Source organism: Mus caroli, unplaced genomic scaffold, assembly GCF_978045245.1.
Source record: "Mus caroli unplaced genomic scaffold, Mus_caroli_1 scaffold_11, whole genome shotgun sequence".
NCBI lineage: Eukaryota > Metazoa > Chordata > Mammalia > Rodentia > Muridae > Mus > Mus caroli.
The window spans coordinates 119,409,039-119,431,414 of record NW_028227266.1 but is presented as its reverse complement, the minus strand read 5'-3'; the positions used below and the strand labels follow the sequence as shown (position 1 = coordinate 119,431,414).

General features: G+C 47.1%; 1 protein-coding gene across 2 annotated transcripts in view; it reads right to left on the bottom strand.

The window, feature by feature from the left end:
- Window positions 1–12,363: 12,363 nt before the first annotated feature.
- The window catches only part of Myrip (myosin VIIA and Rab interacting protein), a 169,351-nt gene continuing 159,338 nt past the window's right edge, over window positions 12,364–22,376 (bottom strand). For both annotated transcript variants that reach the window (XM_021172036.3, XM_029482017.2), the window contains 3 exons: window positions 22,238–22,298; window positions 19,324–19,442; window positions 12,364–14,397 (listed from right to left, as the gene is read on the bottom strand). In XM_021172036.3, coding sequence (XP_021027695.1) covers window positions 14,365–14,397; window positions 19,324–19,442; window positions 22,238–22,298 — 213 coding nt within the window. In that variant the 3' untranslated portion in view covers window positions 12,364–14,364. The remainder of the gene's footprint in view (window positions 14,398–19,323; window positions 19,443–22,237; window positions 22,299–22,376) is intronic.

Genomic DNA, 22,376 nt, shown 5'->3' with positions numbered 1-22,376 from the left:
AGGTGTGATTACAGGAGTGATTACAGGTGTGATTACAGGTGTGATTACAGGAGTGATTACAGGTGTGATTACAGGTGTGATTACAGGTGTGCACCACCACACTGTTCATGTGGTGCTAGAGATGCACGGTAGGTAAGCACTCTACCAACGGAGTCCCCAAGGTCAAGATGCTGGCAGCTTTGGTGATCAGACACCAACATGACACCTTGAAGGGCACACCCCTTTCAAGGAGGAGGGAGTCTTCAACCTCACATGGCCAAAAGGCCAAAGGGCAAACAGGAGAAATGGGGGCTTAACCCTCCTCATGACAGAGTTAGTTCTTTCACAGAACAGTCTGTATGATCTAAACATTTTCTACCAGCCTCTGCACCCCAACACCATTGTAGGGGCAGTACAGTTTCTAACCGCTGACTTTTGCACCCTAACATCTGCACCCTAACAATGATGAACATCATGACTAGTGTATCATGTGGGGGTGTTGGCAGTTTCCTGTTCTACAGAGACAACCTACTCATATTTAAGGAGCCAGTAATTGTCCTTATTTTCAGGGAGTGTGTGAATCTAAAAGGAGAGTTTAAAATGAGACAACCTGCAACCATAGAGAGGAGACTGCGAGCTTGAAAACTCGAGGGATCCATGGCTATAACCATTCACTTTGGATCCCTCGATCAACATTATTCTTAGAATCATGGCAGCCAGTGTGTACAACACGACTGTACTGGAGGAATTGGGAAAAGTAAACACTGAGTAAGAAAGAAAGAAAACCCTTTACTGTTAGAAATCTGGGACGTGCAGGAAGCCAGGGTAGGTTTCCCCAGGCTGACGCTGGCCCATTGCCACGGTGTCCTGCTCATTCAGCCAGATGCTCCGCTGTTTCCCCCCAAGGTTAAATCATGTCTGCTCGTCATCAGTCTCAACCAGATCTGTCCCTTTAATCCGACAAACTACACAGTTAAAAATAGATGTTCTTGGAATCATATTTGTTTAAATGGAAGTACTGTAAATCTTGTTTTTGATGAAATATTACTAGATGTAGAGATTTATTATGAGTAAAGCTCAAGGCCATTGAGTAAACCTTGTCTGTACAGTGTGTGTGTGTGTGTGTGTGTGTGTGTGTATGTGTGTATCCTGTGTGCACACACTTCTAGAGGCTGGAAGTTAGTGGGATTGTTCTCAAATCATTCTTGATCTTAGTTTTTGAGGCAGGATCTCTCCCTGAACGTTCAGCTAGCTTGGCTGGCCTCTGAGCCCAGAGACTCCTCCCTGGGCCACCTCTCTTGTGTGGGTATTACAAGCACACATCATCACCCTCTGCTTATCACTGGCCACTCAGTGTTAGCATCCCTTCCATTTCTTCTTCATGGAGGAAAGACCCAGGGCCACCACATGGTGTGAAAGCTGCATACTATAGGGCCTTGTATAGTTTCTGCAAGTGGGATGACTCAGGATGAAGCAGTGTGCTGGCTGGGTTTAACTTCCATCTTGCCACAACATACAGTCGCTATAATCACGCAGGAGGAATGGTCTGGATCAGTGGGCTTTCATGACTGTTATTTGATGTAGAAGACACACCTCAGATGTGGGTGGCATCGCTTCATAGTGGAAGGATGAGACAAAGTGCACAGGCACAAGGAAGCACAAAGACCGGTTCCCTCTCTCTGTCGTGACTCTAGATGTCATGTGGCCAGAAAGCTCCTGACTTTCCTACAGTAATTGGCGTAACCTGGAATCGTAAGCCAAACAAATCCTTTGCTCTCCAAGCTGCTCTGGGACAGGATGCTTCATCACAGCAACAGAGGAATCTAGGACAGGCAGTGCCCTCCCTGAGGCTTCCGTTTGCGCTGATGTTCTCAGCACCTCTCTAGCTTCCCCGGATTCTTTTCTTAGTCCGTTTTAATGGGAGCTTCATTATTGATTCGGAGACGTTTTTAAACTGACTCACCAATTATTTTTTGATGATATACAATATGCTCACATCATACTTTGTCCACCACAGTATGTATTCCCAGACCAACTGTGCCCTTCTGTCTCAAGAGGACAAGGCTTTGCCCACGGCCACAGTAAAAGGCAAGCCGGTGACTAGCCTATGGGGGCTGTGCCCTCATAACCCTCTGTTTAATTGACACCACATGCTTCTTGTTTTGTCAGTTTCTTAGGCTGTGGGATCCACACTTCCTCTGATTTTAACACAATCCTTTCTTTACCGGAAGTAACTTTCTGTTAGGGGAATTCATAATGCTGGTGGAACACCCACACTCAAGATGCATGCTCTTGGTTAGTGTAGTATTTTTTATTAGTTTATTGGAAATTTCATACAGTATATTTGGATAATATTCTGTCTGTGCTTCTGTGACATTTCCTGAAACTTAAGTGTAGGGATTGCGTTGTAGATCTATCAACCGGGGCCAGGCAGGCTCCTGACAACCAATTGTTCTCTGCATTTTGAGAAAGCTGCGGCTTTCTCTAATGGTCTAATGACCTTCATCAGCTACAGAAAGAAGCTTCTATGTGATGGATGGGAACTATGCTTTTCCGTGGATATAAGGATGAGTATTCAGAGTGAAGTTAGAAATAGTGTTGGTTTTGGAATGTGACAATGCGGGTTTTCCTCTAGGTTCCATGGCCTCGCTATTACCGTGCATTTTGTGCTCCTGCGGGGTTTAATAATTAAGACATGGAGACATCTATGTAACTTAAAGCTGCTGGCCTGTGGCTGGGTCAGTCTCTCAGCTAGCTGCTCCTTGATTGCGTCTCTCTCTTCACGTGGCTGTCACTGCTCCACCTCCCTGCTCCATTCCTGTCTTTCCTCTGTCCCTCTGCTTCTGTCTCTCTGCCTGATCATTGTGCCAGATCCTTCTGCCCTGGCTCTTTATTACCCATCCTTACTCATCCAGTTGGCACTGGGGGCTTCCCCATGGCAGCTTGCCTTTCTTTTGGGGCAGGTGAGGAAGTGACAAACATTTATACATTCTGCCAGCCTGGTGGCAGGCCCAGCAATTAACAATGGAGAGTACAAGGACATAGTTTCTTGTAGCCAGTAAATACAGTATCTGTGGGTCACCCTAACAACTACCACAAATAGCAGGCTGGGCTTATGGTACTGGGTAAAAGTTCTATACAATTGATTGGGCTGTAAGTCCAACTAGACAGCTGCTGGTTACTGCCACAATAGGAGTAGCATTGATGCTCCTTGGGAGGCATCTTGCTGTGATGGTCCTTGTGATGGTTCTGTAGGCATCACAGCTAGGTAGGACCATTGGTTACCTTTCTCCCTGGGCAGTTTTCATAGAACCTTCTGGTATATATGAGCTTATGTTGGCTTACAGTTCCAGAATGGAAGTCCTTAATGACAAGGAAGGTATGGTAGCAGGCTGCTGGAGCAGGAAGTGGGTGGATCACACAACACAAAGAGCAAACAGAAATCGAGGCTATACACTCACAAAGGCCACTCTCTAGTGACATACTTCCTCCAGCAAGGCTCCATATCCTAAAGGCTCCATGCACCCACCCAAACAGCATCCCCCAACTAGGGATTAAGTGTTCAAGGACATGAGCTATGGGGGACATTTCCTATTTAAACTTGTAAAAATCCAGATGTGTTATCCATTCAAACACATGCAAACACATATAAACACATACATGCACGCATGCATACCTTGTACCCAGACATTGTTAAGGAAGGGAAGCAAAGGCACCCAAGCCTGTGCCTTTATAAGTAAAGCTGCCTCTCCTTGGGTAGGTTACAGAGCAAAAGAAAGTCCAGGCTTTGGTTCAGCTCCAGTTAATCGCTTAGGATGTCAGGCTTTGTAGAGAACACTGCCTGTATCCCCAGCAGAATCAGGAGACTTTACAGAGCTCCCAGGAGCAGCAGTGGGCTGGGGGCAGCACCATGCTTACTGGCCTATCATTCCAAAGTAAATGGAGGCCTCTAGGCAGTACGACAGACATTATCTTCTGAGGCATCTTTCTTGGTCACCACAGAAAGGGATTTCATCTGTTTTTTTTTTTTTTTTTTCTTATGGATAATGAAGAGTGAAGACCTCCACCTTCTCAGAAATTATGTGTGCATGTCATGACGACCCAGCCACAAAAGCCGAATCTGGCTTTTCAAAAACACATTGTTTTCTATGTAATTGCTGTAATTCTCTGCGGGAACATCGGCTGGCCCGTTCACAGAAGAAGCAGATGGAAGGAGCCCGCCTTCACGCACGATGCTGTGAACAGAAGTTGTTTAGTGTAAGCTCAGGGTTGCGGCGTGCAGAGAAGTGAGCAAAGGCTGTGGTAAGTCCAAGGTCTTTAGTCACACAGAAGACGATTTCGAAGTCCTCACAGTGTGAATCAAGAAGCGCAGAGGACCTGAGGGGATGGCTTTGTCGGTAAGAGCTCTGGAGGCTTCTCCAGAGGACCTGAGTTTAGTTTCCAGGGCCCTGGAACTCCAGCCCCAGTGGATCCAATATCCTATTCTGGCTTCCATGGGTACCTGTATGCACTCTGGCACACACAGATACATACGTGTTCACTAAATACAAATAAAATAAATCTAAAATAGTATAAAAGAGCTAGGGAGACGGCTCAGCAGGTCAAGTACCTCCACAAGCACACACACATGTGCACACACACACATGCATACACACATTGTGCACACACATGTGCACACACATGCATGCATACACATGTGCACACACATGCATGCATACACATGTGCACACACATGCATACACACATGTGCACAAGCATACACACATTTGAGCACACAGAAACAGTACACACACACACACACACACACACACACACACACCTTCCTCATCCGCCTACCCACACAGGTGAGAACTTAAGATGTGATCTAGATCCTCAAAATTAAGGCAGCGTACAAGCTCCCATACCATGAAGAGAATCTTCCCCAAATCTCAACTGGGAAGGGAACAAAGGCCACCACGAAGGCAGCGAAGAGGACACGTAAGTCATCAGGGCCACCCAGAGATGTGGCTTTGAGATATGAAACACAGATCTGTGAGCCTGGAGCCTGCCTCTAGGCAATATGGCTACCTAGTGTTGACTGTGAGTCTCTCCCCAGGCTTAACATTACTTAACTGGGTGTTTTGTCTCTTCCTGAAAACTGTCTACATTTCTAGTGCCAAGAATTGTGTTTCATGGGTACAAAGCACACTGTTGAGTCCAGTGAATGAACAGCTGGTTATCATGTGTACAGGGACACATCGGTCAGGTGTCCCTGGAGTACTTAGCATTGCCTCTGTCTGTCTTCCATGGAGTCTTTCAGGCTTCGTCTCTGACCGCATTGACTGGCCGAATGGTCACATCACTGCTCTTGGTGAGTTCTGTTCTTTATATTATGGGATACCTTTCCCTTCCTTCTTTGTACCTGAGACACTTCTCTTTTATTTTCCCTCCTCCCTCTCCCTTCACCCCCTTACACAGTTTCATTAGATTCCCCCCTGTACTGTGCCAAAACACCATAACAAAGGCAACGTATGGAGGGGAGGGCTCATTTGACTTACAGTTCTAGAGTGAGAGTCCATAATGGTGGGGGAGGCATGGCAGCAGGGAGAAGGGGCAGGAAGCTGAGAGACCACGTCTTCAAAGCAGACATGAAGCAGAGAGCAAACTAGAGGTGGAGTGAGGTTACTCTCCACAGCCTCCTCCTGCGATGGTCTTCTTCCAGTGAGGCCCCTCCACCTCCTGGAACAGCACTGGGAGGGGAGGCTGTGAGGGAACTTCTCCTTCAAACCGCCACCACCACCACTGCCACCACCACCACCACCACCGCCACACAGACACACAGACACACAGACACACAGACACAGGGGCCCAGGCCCTCAGTCCTTCTGTCTCTCAGGTATACTCTCTCAGCCACCTCAGCCGTGTGTTACTTTAGTTTCACTCATGGATCTCAATGCAGAGCTCTCTCTCTCTCTCTCTCTCTCTCTCTCTCTCTCTCTCTCTCTCTCTCTCATCACCTCTCTCTCCCAGAATAGACCCAGCTTCTTCCTAGCCCCGTTATCTTCACAGAAATCTCAGTTCAAACCCGTCAGGAAAGGAAGTCCTTATCCTTCAGTTTGGCAGACAGGACACAGGACGAACACGTTCCCTGTGGACAGGGCAAACGCGTTCTCCGTGGACAGGATGAATGTGTTCTCTGTGGTACTGGCCAGGCATCCGAGCAGACCTCAGACCTTATTTATTTATTTATTTATTTGCACCACTACATCTGACAAAACTCTCACTTGGCCCCTCGTGCTAGTCACTCTTGTGTTGTCGTGAAAGACAAGATCTATTTTGGCCCACAGTTTGCGAGGAGTTTGTTCGTGGTTGCTTAGCACCACGTGCTTGGGCATCATCTGGTGGATGTGTGAGGAGGAAGAAGAGAAAGAGCAAGGGGTGAGATGTAAGACACCTCCCAAGGCTCTATGGCCTGCCCCTCAGTGGGGTCACCACCATTGACAGTACCTAATTTCTCTGATGTCTTTGTATCACGCCATGAAATGTTGGGATTTCCTGAGACTAACAAGGAATAAATGCTGGAACCCCTGTGCTAGTCATGACTCCACAGGACTCCACAGGGCTCCACGGGAAGTAGAACTTGGTGCTTCAACCATAGCGGATTTGAATCTGGATTTTGAGTGGCTTGGAGCCTTCACACCCCTACCCCCATTATTAGTGATATTCATGGAATCTCCTAGGCTAGGAAGCTTTAACCTGCATGCTAGGACCATGCAGGGGAGGTGACATCTGTAAAAGACGAGAAGGAGCTAGATTTGGTGACACATGCCTTTAGTCCTAGCATGTCGGACACAGAGGCAGACAGAATTCTATGAGTTCAAGACCAACCTGGTCTACAAAGAAAGCAGGACGGCCACAGTTACACAGAGAGACCCTGTCCCCAAAACAAAAAGACAAAAACAAAACAAATAGGAAAATGAGCAGAGATTTTCAGTGCTGCACTAAATCATTTTAGGACTTAGAGTAGCTTGGGAGGATGCAGGGTTGAATAAGGTTTGTGGGTGAAGGGGCCCTGCTAGAGGAAGCCCCCCGAGGATGCTATGGTGCCGTAACCTGCATTCCCAGTGTTTGGAGCATCTGCTCCAGCCACAGTTAGATGCGTGTCTTCAGCATTAGCCAGGAAGTCCATTTACCCTGCCATCAAGGTCGGCGTGGAGGCCAGGAGAGCAGAATCCTGATGCTTTAAATCTAAAAGGGGAACTGGCTCTCTCAGACAGTTCGATAACCCACGGGCACCAAGCTGATGAATGACCATGTGACATCAGCAACAGCGGGGACTGTGTCCACACAGTCAGCATCCCAACACTTGGAATGAAGAGGAAGACTTGCTCTGGACATGGGGCACACAGTGACAGCACCATTTAAAGGGAAAGAAGGGTCTCAGTCCACACAGGCACCACGCTCCATCCCAGCCCCGTGAGCGCGTGAACGTGAATGGAGGCCAGAGGATTTGTTGTCTGTCTTCTTCAATTGGTCTCCTTTTTTTTTTTTTTTTTTTAAGATTTATTCATTTTCTATACAGGAGTGCACTGTTGCTGCCCTCAGACACACCGGAAGAGGGCATTGGATCCTACCATGCTGGGATTTGAACTCAGGACCTGTAGGAGGGCAGTCAGTGCTCTTATCCGCTGAGCCATCCCTCCAGACTCTCTCCATCTTATTTTTAAACACAGCATTTTCTAAAAATGTATATGTGTGTAGGCTCAGTGTATGTGTGTGCACTATGCACATGCAGGTGCCCGTGAAGCTCAGAAGAGGACAAGGAATTTTCTAGAAATAGAATTTCAGGTGTTCGTGAGGCTCTGATGTGGGTGCTGGGAACTGAATCCGGGTCCTCTGGAAGAGCAGAAATGCTCTTAACTACTGAGCCATCCTCCAGCCCTTCTTGCTTCTTTTTTGAGATGGAGTCTCTCACTGAACCTGGGCTTGCTGATTAGGATAGACTAGCCATCAAGCCCCAGGGTGCTGTCTCTAACTCCCCAGCACTGGGAATACCGGCATGTGACATCATGCCTGTTTTTTTTTTTTTTTTTTTTAAATGAATGCTGGAGGTCAAACCCAGATTCTCATGCTTGTATGGAAAGGACTTTACCTGCAGAGCTTCCTTCACTGCCTCAGGTATTTTGTTATAGCAATGAAAAGAAAAAAAAGACCATCTTAGAGTCATTCATTCTTAATCCCAGGGGACCCAGGGAGAGGGCTGATCCCTTGTCCTGCATGGTTGTCAGTCTATTTACAAGGCCAGAAGTAACCACAGGCTAGAGCCAAAATCACCACAGTCCACCCCAGTTCCCACGCTCTCTCTAAGGTCCACAGAGGACAATGGAATCCAGTCCCTTAATTCTTGGGCCAGTGCAAGAAAAAGCTGTATGAACAAACGCATGCAAGCAATCCCAGGACTCCTCTCAGGGAAGAAAGAGCTGAAAAATCACCAAACACCACCGGCAGAACAGATCACTTCCTGGAGGTCCCTGAAGGACTCTCTCTCTGTAGAACCCGATGCTCTAAGTATGGCACTGACACAGCCCAGGAGCTGGTTAGAGCCTGGCATCTCGGGTCCCACCTCAGACCTGAAATCAGAATGCTTGAGTTTCTCTTCAGTTTTTCATCTTTACTAGACAACTCTGATGGGAAATGTATTTCCCCCCTGGTATTTAAAGACTCAGTTTTACCAAGCGGACCATTTTGATAACTTCTTTGAAATTTCCAAAGCATGAAGTAGATATTCAAGTTTTTGACCTCCTGGAAAGCCACATAAGGTGTAGTCCTGTTTACCTCTGCTTTACCACCATCCCAGCTCAGTCACTGAGACAGAAGGCTCACATGGCCAACTGTTCTGCAAAATGCAAATTTCTTACGGGAAACACTTCCCCTGGGAGAAAACAGAGAGGCTGTCAGGGAGAGCTATTTTTAAAGGGGCCAAATGCTCCAGCAGTGATTTATCAAAAATCTCAATGACAAGGCTTTGGGAGGAAAGGGTTTATCTTCTCTCAAGACTTACAGTCCATCTTAAAAAGAAGCCAGGGCAGGAGCTCAAGGCAGGAACCTGGAGGGAGGAACTGACGTGGAAGCCAAGCACTGTTCACTGCACCCTCACGGCTTGCTCAGTTTTCCTTCTCATACAACCAAGGACCACCAGCCCTGGTGGGCTGTGCCCATCCCGGTCAATCATTAATCAAAAGAATGTCCCACAGACGCCTGCAGGCCTGGTGTTTTCTCAGCTGAGGTTTCTTCTTCCCAGATGACCCCAGCTTGGGTCAAGAAGACAGAGAACTAAGCAGCATACAGGGGTTGGCAGGACAAAGACAAGACCCGTTCAAGACGAGGGCTCAGAGGGCCTGATGAAGCTCACTAGAGGAGAGGATCCTCGCCAACATCTGTCTTTCTTCTTTTTCTTTCTAAGTGTGTGTGTGTGTGTGTGTGTGTGTGTGTGTGTATGTGTGTCTGTCTGTCTGTGTGTATAAGGAAGCTGGAGGGCAGCCACAGGTGTCATCCTTAGGAATGGCATCCACATCTTCTGAGGCAGGTCTCTCATTGGCCTGGGCCTCACCAGTAAGGTTATGCTGGCTGGCCATGAGCCCCAGGAAGGTACCCGTTTCCAGCCCCCCAAAGCTGGATTAGAGGCATGTGCCTCCACACCTGGCATTTTTATGTGTGTTCTGAGAACTTGAGTCCTGGTTTTCATAAGGTGCTCTGCCATCCTCCAGCCCTATCCCTGTGTCTTAACCACTGTCAACACTTTTCTACATTTGTATATATTAAGAAGTCAGGCACGATAACATGTACCTATAATTCCAGCACTCAGGGGACAGAAGGCAGCAGGCAGATCTCTGTCAGTTCAAGTCAGCCTGGTCTACATAGTGAGTGCCAGGTCTGCCAGGGCTGCCCGGTGAGATGCTGTCTTAGATATAAGTAAGAGCCTCATTTCACTGGGATGGAGATGGCCCATGATCTGATCTAGGAGACCTTTCAGGCCTGGGAAGCACCGTGCTCTTCTCCAGTGCAGCCCTGTACCCCGCCCCTGAGCTCTCCATCTTCCTCATACTAAATGGTGTTTTCTGTGACCTCCCTCACTGTTGTAAAGATTCATCGATGGCAGTGTGAGGACATTTAGTGACAGATCTCCACTTCCCTATGGCACTTATCAATAGACTCCTGGCCAAGCTTTGTCTCATGCCTGCAATTGGAACCCTAAGCCCAGGACCTAAGTCCCTTGGACTTGCATTTGCAGATTTCTGCTCCACCTGCACTGATGACAAGCTGAATTCTAGTGTGCTCTGTCCCTGTGATAAACACCATGACCCCAAACGCATCCTGGTTTATTTGGCTTACACATTAGCTGCCTCCCATCTGAACGAAATGTTACCTGCATCAATTGAAGGGCAGAGAGACAAGGGTCTGCCTGGGTGGATGGCTGTGAAGGATACATTTTATTTACAATTCCTCTTTGCCTATTAGTGCAGTTAGGTGTGTGTGGGAAAGATCTGTTTGCCCAAGTGCCTTTTTGCCGGGCAGTGGTGGCACATGCCTTTAATCCCAGAACTTAGGAGGCAGAGGCAGGTAGATTTTGAAGTTCAAGGCCAGCCTGGTCTACAGGTCTACAGAGTGAGTTCCAGGACAGCTAGGGCTATACAGAGAAACCCTGTCTCGAAAAACAAAACAAAACAAACAAACAAACAAAAAAAGCTGGTGTGTGGAGGAAAGATCTGTTTGCCCAAGTGGCATTAAAAGCTGGCTTTTCTGGCCATCAGTTTCCCCATGTGAAAGGCGAATGGGATGAGTTCCCCTCCCACAGGAAATGGTTTATATTCTCATATTGTTTTCATTGCAGCTGTTACGACCCAGGTGCCACTAAGCTTTTGAAGTCAGATGGGCCCCTTCCATTTCTTTCGCCATGATGGTTTTAAAGGCAGCATCATTCAGCACTATGTGTGTGTGTGTGTGTGTGTGTGTGTGTGTTGTTAGAGATGTAGATGAGAAGCACCAGGTGGGGCCCATTTGGGCAAGCACCCCAGGTGTTGCTAAGCATATCTGAGAGTGTCCGCTGCGTGACCTTTCCTCAGATTGGGTGATGACAAACACAAGGCACGGCGTCACCCAGATCCAGCTTGGTGACTCAGTGAGTTTACTGGGGACACTTCTTGGAACACAGGTGAGGAGTTACTTATCAAGACATGCTGCCTCATGGGTGATGGCTGAGAGAGCTGTATTTCTGGAGTACCGGGCACTATCTGTAGGCTCCACGGAGGAGCCTCTTCTCTCCCAGCAACAGTTTACAGTTGGCAAAACCTTAGAGGGGACATATGTGTCTTATACATTTCTCACAAAGCTTTCTGCCCTTCCAGAAAGGTTCGACCTTGAGGAAACAGCTGTATGACAGCAGTGCTCTGGATGGATGAGGTTGTTGGTGTTTGCATTTCCATACAATTGTTTATTCCAGATTAGTAGAGGGTTTCTACTCCCATTTGTGATTGTGACAACCTAAGCCTGCCAAACGGTGGGAGGAGTGACAATGCACAGTGTCATTAGGAGCAGACAAGGGACTCCCCAGTGACATGTGGGTTAACCTCCAGGGTCTAACCAACTCAGGGTTCTCATTCTCAGCGGTGTGAGGGATCTGGGGGAGATCTTTCTCTGCTGTGGGTGTCACCCCGTACAATGTATGATGTTTGGTGCAACCCCTGCTATGAGTAGCAGAATCCTCTGGTGGCATTAGCCAAAGCATCCACACGGGCTGGCGAGGTGGGTGTGTCAGCAAAATACAGTGCAGGTGTGAGGATCTGAGTCCAGATTCCCAACACCCAAGTAAGAAAAGCAAAAAGCCAACATGTAGGTCCACACCTCTAACTCAGCACTGGGGGACACAGAGACAGGCAGGTTGATTTCCAGGAGTTTGCTGGTCAGCCAGTCTAGCCCAATGAGGGAGTTCCAGGTTCCCTGGAGACACGAGAGTGGTTGACAAAGACACTGACATCGACCTCTGACCTCTACATGCAGGTGCATGTGTACCTACACATGCTAGTGTACACCTTTGAATGCACACACACCTAGAGATACAGATATGTAGTGTAGACAGACAGATGGAGAGACAGAGAGGCTAGATGTCGTCTAAATATCTGTAAGGTAGGGGCAAGGGCAAAAATCAGAACTGATCTCACCTTCAAAGCTGCTGGTCCTACCTCCAGAGAGGATGGGTGGTTGGGAAACTGCCTTATTTCACTAGAGAAGAGAACAGACTTGTATATAGTAGAACTAGAGGGTAGGCAGGGACAGAGACTCCTAGACTCTTCTCACCAAAATAAGTGAATACATAAAATAATAAATAAATACCACGCACACGCAGACTGTTTTCATAGGTGACTTTACTGCTTGGCCGTGGTCGTTTCTCTTGACAGTGATTCTTGGCCGAGTGTGTGAGACATGAAGGCATCGAGAAGCCGTCAGAGATCGCATCCTTCCTGTCCTCATTTTCTTAGACCATCAAAATATTTCATTTATAAAAATTAATCTAAATATAAATATTGACACTAAAGATCAAAATCACTGATGACAAAATAATTTCTGGAACTATAGCATGTTTATGGTTTAAATAGTAAATTAAATCTTTGTACTTATTTGGCACAAGGAAACCTTTTATAAAAGTTCGAACGCCATAGAACAGGCTTTTTCTTCGTTGTTGTTGTTGCTATTATGATTATTTTTTGCAAGGCTTACACAGTACACGCTTTGTCAAAAGAAAACTGAGTATTTTAACACTGTTAGCACAAAGGCAGCCTCGTGCCTCTTAAAGAAAAACGTCCTGTTTGAAAGTCAGATCTTTTTGTTGTGTTTTTTTAAACTTTGTTTTAGTGTGAACCACACCCACTGGATAAAACACCAAAGGTTTACTTTTTCCATGGAGTCCTGACACAAACATCAGCAGGAGCATCATGGGAAGACACAAGGACCCCCATCAGCAGCAATGGCAAACAAGGAGGGAGGACACAGGGAGGACAGTTCAATCAAGTCTGGGGATGCACAGGAGAACCAGAGAACTTGGAAGTGAAAACAGGGCTGGGCTTCTGGGGGTGGGGGGCACTCCAGTTAGAACCAGCTCACACGCCTGGCTTCAGCAAGTTCACTGGTCTGACCTTTAGTTATGGATTCTGGAAAACCGGAAGAGAGAGACACTAGACAAAACTGGGCGCACTGTGCCCTCCAGAACCAGCACCTAATGGCCACCCCCCGGCACCTCCCTCCTCTGCCCTCTCCCCATCACACCCTATGATTCAGAAAATCCCAGAAGCCAACATTAAAAACATGCTGCAGGCACCCAGCGAGACCAGCACGGGGTCAGTCCTAATTGTGTGCATGGACACACTTTAGATACTCATGCATTTATTTCAGCCCCTGTCCTGAAACACAGTGAACTTGGGGTGAGGGTCAGCTCTGCACCCCTCACCGTTCACACTGATTTTCTCTAAGGGGGGGGGGTTGCTGACCACCTTCATCATGGCTGTCATTCGGAATCTTGTTGAATTTGGCAGGAGATATCTTTTAGAAGACAGAACACTTTTCTTGTGTAGTTCTATTTTACAATAGCTCATTCGTGACCAAGCCATATATCACCTTGATTCTGAACAGTATCCTTTATCTTAGATTAATAGTGACATCATTCCTTAGGCCCCTCTCCCCCTGAGTAAATCCATGCAAGAACCCCAAATTGAGAATGAGACATGGCTTCAGAGAGACCCGGGTATGGCATTGGTGGATCAGAGCTTTTCCTTTAGTGGTGGCCAAGCAACGGGGAGGTCAGAGGCACGGGGCTGGGGGCTGGGGGCTTAGCTGGAGGTGGCCAAGCATTTTCCAAATGAGACTGTTTCTAGTGCCCCCTGCTCTTAGCATCGGTTAGGAGGTGATAAGCACGACTAAGTGATGGTAGTGATCCCCGCCTTCCTAGCCCCCAGCTCCTCTCCAGCAGTTTTTTGTAGGATGAACTGTTGATGGGGATTAAAAACACACGGGGCTGGTAAAGACAGCACAGAGGAGCAAAATTAAACAGGCACAATGCATCTTCTGAACACAGAGCTCTGCTATTGGAAGCCAGCATCTGGATATTCGGTCTCAGATTCCCTTGGGAGCCTAAGGCAGAGAGTGGGCGAGACCTCAGTGTTGCGGACTGAGACGGCCTTCTGGGTGAGGTATCAGGACAGCCCGGTGCAGCAGTGCACTGAAGCCCCCTCTCGCCCAGCCCTCCCAGGCCCTCGCCTCAGTGGAAATCCACACAGTACTCGATGGCTGTTGGGTCAAGGCACTGTCGTGTACGGCCGGAGGCAGTGGGTCACTGGCTGTGTGTGGAGTCCTGCTTTAGTACATCACAGCTGACTCCAGAACAGGCTCCTGAGGGAGGGAAGCGAGAAGAACGATGTCACCAGCTCCTGACAGACTAAACTGGTCATGTCTGGCAGTGAGGTCACAGGGAATGACTGGACACTTTCTCCCTCCTGGGATGTACTGAGGTTTTCTAGGCAGGTTGGGATAGAGATCCAAGTTTGAAAATGGCCCCGCTGATTCTTAGGAAACAGATTTTCTGTTATGTGTAGTTGGGTATTTTCTGTTGTGCATAGTTTAAGTGTCTTAACCAAACTCTAATGCTCACATTACAGACTCACAAACAAATGGCATTTGTTTCTGGGAAAGCTGGTAAGGGGGCTCGTCACCCACCCATCAAACCCAGCAGAGAGGTTTTCCACCCTCAAGGCAGGCTCCAGACTTGCCTACTTCAGCCAAATGAAAACACCCTCCTCCTGCTGTCTCTGAACACTTGTCTTGAAATCTACTTTTTTTTTTTCTGAAAGTATTGCTGACCTACTTTTGATATTTTAGTACATATGCTCATTTTTTTTCTTTTTAAATTAAAAAAAATTTTTTTTTTACATATGTGGCCATTTTGTCTGTCTGTATGTCTGTGTACTATGTGTGCCTGGTACTGGTGGAGGCCAGAAGAGAGCATCATATCTCCTGGAATTGGAGTCACAGATGCTTGCGAACCACCATGTGGGTGCTGGGAAGCAAATCCAGGCCTGCTGGGAGAATGGCCAATGCATTTAACCCCTAAGCCATCTTCCCAGCATCCCTTGCCTTCTATTTTTAACCCCCTTTCTGTTATTCTAAGGTGATTTATATACTCATTTACTTGTTTTTGAGGTGCAAGGGGCTGATCTTGGGGCCCTATACATGGTCAGCAGTGTTCTGAGCCATACCATCGGCTTTCTTGGGTGATCTTCATTTCACTAAAAATAACTTATTGCAAAGAAACCTGTGTAACACGTGCACACAGCATCTCCTCAGAGCTGGAAGGCCTCGCTGTGTCCACTGTTGTGGGGGTTGAGGGTGAAAAGCACCCATGTTCACACGCCATTTCTCTGTCTGCTGGCACTCTGCAAGGCTGGATGGAGTGGGTCACACTGGGGGTGTCTGGGTGATGGATTCCTTTTTCCTCAGCCTAGCCTGTGCTCACTCTGCTTTCTGACTCTCTGAAAAGTGACTGAGCCACCTCAGGCTCCCACCTGCCATGGGCAGGGGACACTCCTGAACCGTGGACACCGCCATGCCTCCCCAGCTATGAAATGGAGCCGAGGTAAATCCTTGCTCTCTCTTGCTGCTTCTGAGCAGGTATTTAGTCACGGCAATGGGCCAAGTAGTCCCCTGGGCCCTCGTGACCCGTGCACATTCTGTTACTATGGAAATAGATTTAATCATCTCATGTATCTATAACTCACTTCTTCCCTGACCTAGCAAGATAGCTAAACATTGAAAGGTCAAGGGTCACAGCCAACCAGTGAAGGAAAAATGACGAGAGACTGAGGTCCTCGTGACACTCATGGCAGTAATGTATGGTTCTAATGCTGGAGCCCACATTATGTATTTGTCTGGAGCCCTTCCACTCAGAGTGGACCAGGAGTGGAATGACAAGGAAGGGCAAGGTAGACAGTGACAACACCAGCAGCGGGGTGTGTCTGGGTGTCCCTCTGTCCACTCCACACACAGTCTGCCATCAGTGTGGCATGGACTGTGGACGGCCCTGTCAGATCTCTCTTCTAATGCACTGTGCTGAGTGGTCTCTGAAATTCCGACACACATATTGCTGTGCACTGTTTCGAGACAGTGTCTTGCAGACCTGGCTGGCCTTTAGTTTGAAGCAATCCTCTGTGTCAGCCTTCTTCATGTTGAGACTGTAGATGTAAGCCACCATAATTCAGCTGCAAATTGTTTTTATATTAATCGACAAATTGAGTATTTAACTAAAAGAATTTGTGTGGTGTGGTGTGGTGTGGGGTGTGTGTGTGTGTGTGTATGGTGTGTGACTGTGTATGTATATATATGTATATACATATATATATGATATATGCATGTGTATGTGCACATGTATGTGTGTATATGTAGTGTGTATGCACATGCGCATATGTGTGGTGTATGGTGTGTGCACATACGCATGTGTGTGAGAGTGTGCATGTGTGTGTATGGAATGGGAGTGTATATATGTGTGTATATGGAATGTGTGGGAGTGTGTATGTATATATGACGTGTGAGCATGTGTATGTAAGTGTATGGTGTGTGAGTACATGTGAGTGTGTGTATATCTACGGTATGTGTGTGCGCGCACACCTGTATGTGTGTATATGATGTGTGTGTGAATGGTGTGTGTGTGTATGGTGTGTATATGTGCATATGGTGTGTGTGTGTATGGTGTGTATATGTGCATATGGTGTGTGTGTGTATGGTGTGTATATGTGCATATGGTGTGTGTGTAAATGGTGTGTATGTGAATGGTGTGTATGTGTATGGTGTGTGAGTTATGTGTATATATGGTGTGTATGTGTGAACACCTGTATGTGGGTATATGGTATGTATGTGAGTTTGCATGTGTGTGCATGGTGTGTAAATATGTGTATGTGTGTGTATGGTATATGACTGCATGGAGTGTGTGTGTGTGAGTGTATCTATGGTACATGTGTGTATGGTATGTGCATATGTGTGTGTGTGCAGACATGTATGTGTGTATATTATGTGTGTGTGAGTGTACATGTGTATTATGGTATGTGAGTGTATATGGTGTGTGCATGTGTGTGGTATGTGTGCATATGTGTGTGCATAATGTGCAAGCATGTGCATGTGTGTATGGTGTGTGTGTGTGTGTGTACATGTGTGAGTGTATTTACCTAAGTGGAGGTCAGAGGACTCTCATGAGTTTGCTCTCTTTCCACTGTGGGGATCTGGAGACCAAACCAGGTTGTTAGGTGTGTGCAGCAAGGGTTTTTACCTCTGTGCTGGTCAGTTTTATGTCACCTTGACACAAGCAAGAGTCTTCTGAGAGGAAGGAGCCTCAATGGAGAAAGCCCTCTTGAGATTCTGCTGTAGCAAGTCTGTAGGGCTCGCTTGTTCTCTCTCTCTCTCTCTCTCTCTCTCTCTCTCTCTCTCTCTCTCCTCTTCCCTCCCTCCCTCCCTCCCTCCCTTCCTCCTTTTCTTCCTAGACTTGGAGTTTATTCTTTTTTTTTTTTTGGTTTTTTTTTTCTAGACAGGGTTTCTCTGTGTAGCCCTGGCTGTCTTGGGACTCACTTTGTAGACCAGGCTGGCCTCGAACTCAGAAATTCGCCTGCCTCTGCCTCCCGAGTGCTGGGATTAAAGGTGTGCGCCACCACGCCCGGCTCAGGAGTTTATTAATTTTAAGTAACAATAATTTAAAGGGTACAATGGATTCTCATATTACAGAAACAATAAAGAAAACTAACCAGGGTCATAAGCTGCTATCTAATAACATCAGTTAACGAGGAAGCTAGAGATCATTGTGAATTACCTCAGGGAACACCTGCTTTTGCTGTTTTTGATTTTTAGGAGACTCTCACATATGTACCCACCACTGACCTCAAACTCCCTAGGTGAGTTCCGGCCATTGCTCCCTTCCGTAAACACAGATTAATGCACATAAAGGCAGATTAAGGCTAACTAGCTGTTATCTCCCGGTCTGTATTCCAGTCTGAAAGGAACACACATTAACATCTTGTACAGCACTGGTTTTCTGGTGTTTAGGAATCCACTGGGTAAAGCCAGGTATGGTGGCAGAAACCTTAATCCCAGTATTTGGGAGACATAGGCAAATTTGAGGCTAACCTGGTCTACATAGCAAATTCCAGGCCAAGCCAGAGTTACATAGTTAAGACCCTGACTTAAAACAAAAAACCAAACCCGTGTGACTCTCATATATAGGCAAATGTCAGAATTTACAGTACCACTGTAGCATTTGCAAATTTTAAGATAATACTGAGCATTTTTGTTAAACACATAGAGGTAAAACCTCATAAGATGTGTAGTTTAATCTTCTTTAAAATAAGTGGCTCAAGGTTCAATAGTATCCCCTCACACAATCAAAACGAGAACAAATGCAGCTTTTAGGAGAGTGGATTTCAGCCCTGATTTTACCACTGACAGCAGCAAGACCATGCACGGGTCACTATTTGAAGCCCTATAAAGCCCTTTCAAGACCCCATACTAACTAGAAATGGGACAAAGTACAATTTGAAAAAATGAAAAATATTCTTTTCACACAAATGAAGACAGAGCCAACCAGCAAGTGTAATCACATCTAGGTTTCAAGTTGGACGTTTTCTACACTGACCTCCGCTTAGGAAGTGATCTAGGGACTGGCACTGGCAGGCTAGTGCCCAGGTTGCACAGGCCTGGCTTCAAGGCTGATGGAGCATTTCAGTTTACTGAAGAACGAAGCCTGGGAATGACAGGCTTGCTCAACACTAACTTAGTCACTTAGCATTGTCTTAGTAGTGATTGAGGGGGAGGGCCCAGACCACTGTCAGTGGGGCCGTCCTTGGGCTGGTAGTTATGGTTTAACAAAAATGCCAGGTCCCTTGTCACATTTAGGGGCAGCTGCTGCTCTGCTTAGGAAAAGGCATTCGTGGCTAACGGAAACTTACAAGCACAGATGGATCATTCCAGAGTAAAAGCCCTTACACATCCACGAGACCTGGCACTCTTTCCTTTCTCTCCAATTACAGCTGGTTCCTAAAAGCGCTACATAGAGGTGCAGATGAGATGGCAGACTAAGGCTAAAGAGGTCAGCAATGCCACACAGTGCGGCACACACCCTCCAAAGTCTAAGGCAGGTCAGGAGACCAGAGAGGAAGGTTGCCTCTTGGGGCTCTGCTGAGGTAGAAGGAAGGAAGAAAAGCCTGCAGGATGGGGTCACAGGGGTGGGGGGTGGGGGGCGAGGACTGGACCATCATGTAACATAATGGGCACAGAGATTCTTACCATCAAGTCCTTGATGTCACCGGTACTTGCTGTGGGCCTGTTTGTGGAGGAGCCTTGGAGAAGGAAGTTGCGGTTGAATGTCTTAATGGGGGTCACGGAAGATGCTTCCATTTTTTCAGCTAAAAAGGAAACAAAGAATAAGAACGAGGTCCCAGCAAGATGCTCAGTCAGGAGGGTTTGCCCTCATTTTTCCAAAGAAGAAGTTCAATAATTGAAGCATCCCGACCCGGCATGTATGCTTTCCTCAATGTGACCTGTCTCCCCTACCCTCAGCACGTCCTGGACATCCTCATAAACTACCTCACACTCATCTGTGAGCCAAGGTTTGCTTCTGGGGGCACCCAAGGCGAGACGCGTAAGAACATCTGGAGAGATGGCTCAGGAGGGAGGAAGGCTTGCCATGCTCAAGGTGGGATCCCAGTACCATGTAAAACAGCTTGTAACCCAGGAGGCTGCTGGGGTGACTGGCCACCAGTCTAGCTCCATACACACTCTCACACACATGAACACACAAGCAATCTCACACATGTTCACATACAAATCATGCATGTACCCTCACACTCATACATACACTCAAACACATGGACACATACATTAACACACTACACACATATACGCACACTCTCACAAACTTGAACATATACTGACACACAAGAACATATTCATGCTTACGCACATTCCCTCACTCATTCACACATTGTTACACACCAAGTCCATGCCCACACTCAAACACACACACAAACACACATACAAACACCCCTTACACCCGACATGCGCACACCGGATATACACCCACATATTTTCACATTCATGTGGCCAACACACTGAAACACACTCACTTATAAACAATTAAACACAGCTTCACAAACTCACACTCACACATATTTACAAAACACAAGCATACAGTCTCACATTCATGGACTCATTCACCTTACACATGTTCAAACACATTCATAATGCATCTACTCACAAGTGCACATACTCAAACTTCTCAGGCTCACATGCACACCCATATCCCCTACACATTTAAACCTCATATTCTCTTACACACTCAAACTCCCATACAATTCACCCTCACAGATTCATGTAAACTCCCCCCTCAGCCTGAAATCTGGCTGATCAGGTTTGACTCTTATCACCAGGAGATCATCCGGGGTGGAGTCTGCCACCCTATCGTTCTGCCACTCCCACTGCTACTACCTGCCGCCTAGCTGTTCTGGAGCCAACACGTGGTCACCTGCAACTGGACTCCAAGGATGATTTGGCGGGAATGGGCCCCTCCCCCTTCTTCATAATCCTGTGTCTCCGAATAGTAAAATTGAACTTTGATCAGACTAATGTCTTGGTTCCATCCTTTCTCACACTGCCTAGTTCCCTCTTTTCTTCCAGATTCCAAGATGCCTTCCAGGCTCGAACCCAGACATGTGAACCGCTGGTCGGACTCAACAGATTCACACATGAAAAACCCCAAATCCCATAATACTTTCACAATACACTTAGACGATCACATAACACACACACACACACACACACACACACACACGCACGTACAAATCATACACTTCATATATTCCGCCACAGACATATCAATGCAGGCAATCACTCACATCTAATCTCACACTCACTTACATACCCACACTCAGTTGCACATTGAGCCCCACACCCTCACATATGCACTCACACCAGCCTCACACCCTCACATATGCACTCACACCAGCCTCACACCCTCACATGCACACTCACACCAGCCTCACATTCACACATGCACACCACACTACCTTCATACACTACTCTCATTAACATAACTCACCTGCCCACACTCACACCATCAGACTCCCAGACTTTCACACATATACTTGCTCACCCAGGCACACTGACATATACCAACCTTCTCATGCCTGTTGGGGGTTGGTCTGGTGCTGCTGTGTATCCAAAGCTAAATGCTGGCCCCCAAGACCTATCTGGCTGTCCTTGATCCTCACATACACCGAGTGATGCTACGCAAACCCTGCTCCCCAGTTTAAAGTTAACTGGTTAATAAAAGGCTAGAGCTTGTGATTGGTCAGTAGAGAGAAAAAGGCGAGAGTTGGGGGTTGAGTGACAGGTCTCAGGTAGGGACCAGGAGGGAGAAGAAAGAGGAAGAGAGAGAGAGAGAGAGAGAGAGAGAGAGAGAGAGAGAGAGAGAGAGAGAGAGAGAGAGAGAACACTAACCCTGAAAAGGGCCCATGAGCTTAGAGAGAGAGAGAGAGAGAGAGAGAGAGAGAGAGAGAGAGAGAGAGAACACTAACCATGAAAAGGGCCCATGAGCTTAGAGAGAGAGAGAGAGAGAGAGAGAGAGAGAGAGAGAGAACACTAACCATGAAAAGGGCCCATGAGCTTGTAGCCAGGAGAAAGCAGAAAGTAGCAAGTGATATATACCGCTGGGATGTAAGTTAGCATAGCTCAAGACCTACCCAATCTAGGCTTACAGCATGTTAATCAAACAGGAGCATGTGTGTTTTATACGGGCTAGCTAGAATATTAGAATCCGTTCTATACACACCCACATGTGCTCACTCGTCCTCATGCACGCCTTCTCACACACTCAAGTAAGATGGATTAGCACAGTCCCCGGGGAGACGGCACACTGGATCCGGCCCTCACACTTTCACACACTCAGGGCCCGGGTTCTCTCGACAACCCCAGCTTGCTGTTTTTTTTTTTTAAAGATTTATTTATTATTTATTTTATATGTAAGTACACTGTAGCTGTCTTCAGACACACCAGGAGAGGGCGTCAGATGTCATTAAGGATGGTTGTAAGCCACCATGTGGTTGCTGGGATTTGAACTCAGGACCTTCGGAAGAGCAGTCAGTGCTCTTAACCACTGAGCCATCCCTCCAGCTCCCAGCTTGCTGTTTTAAGTGTGACATACCTTTCACAGGAGGGGCAGGCAGTTTCCTCCTCTGCTGCCTCGACGTGTCTATAGTTTGTACCTACAGAGAAACACGGCTGTCAGTACAGTTCTGTAGATCCTAGATATTTGGCACCTTCCAGGTCATGCAATATTCTAA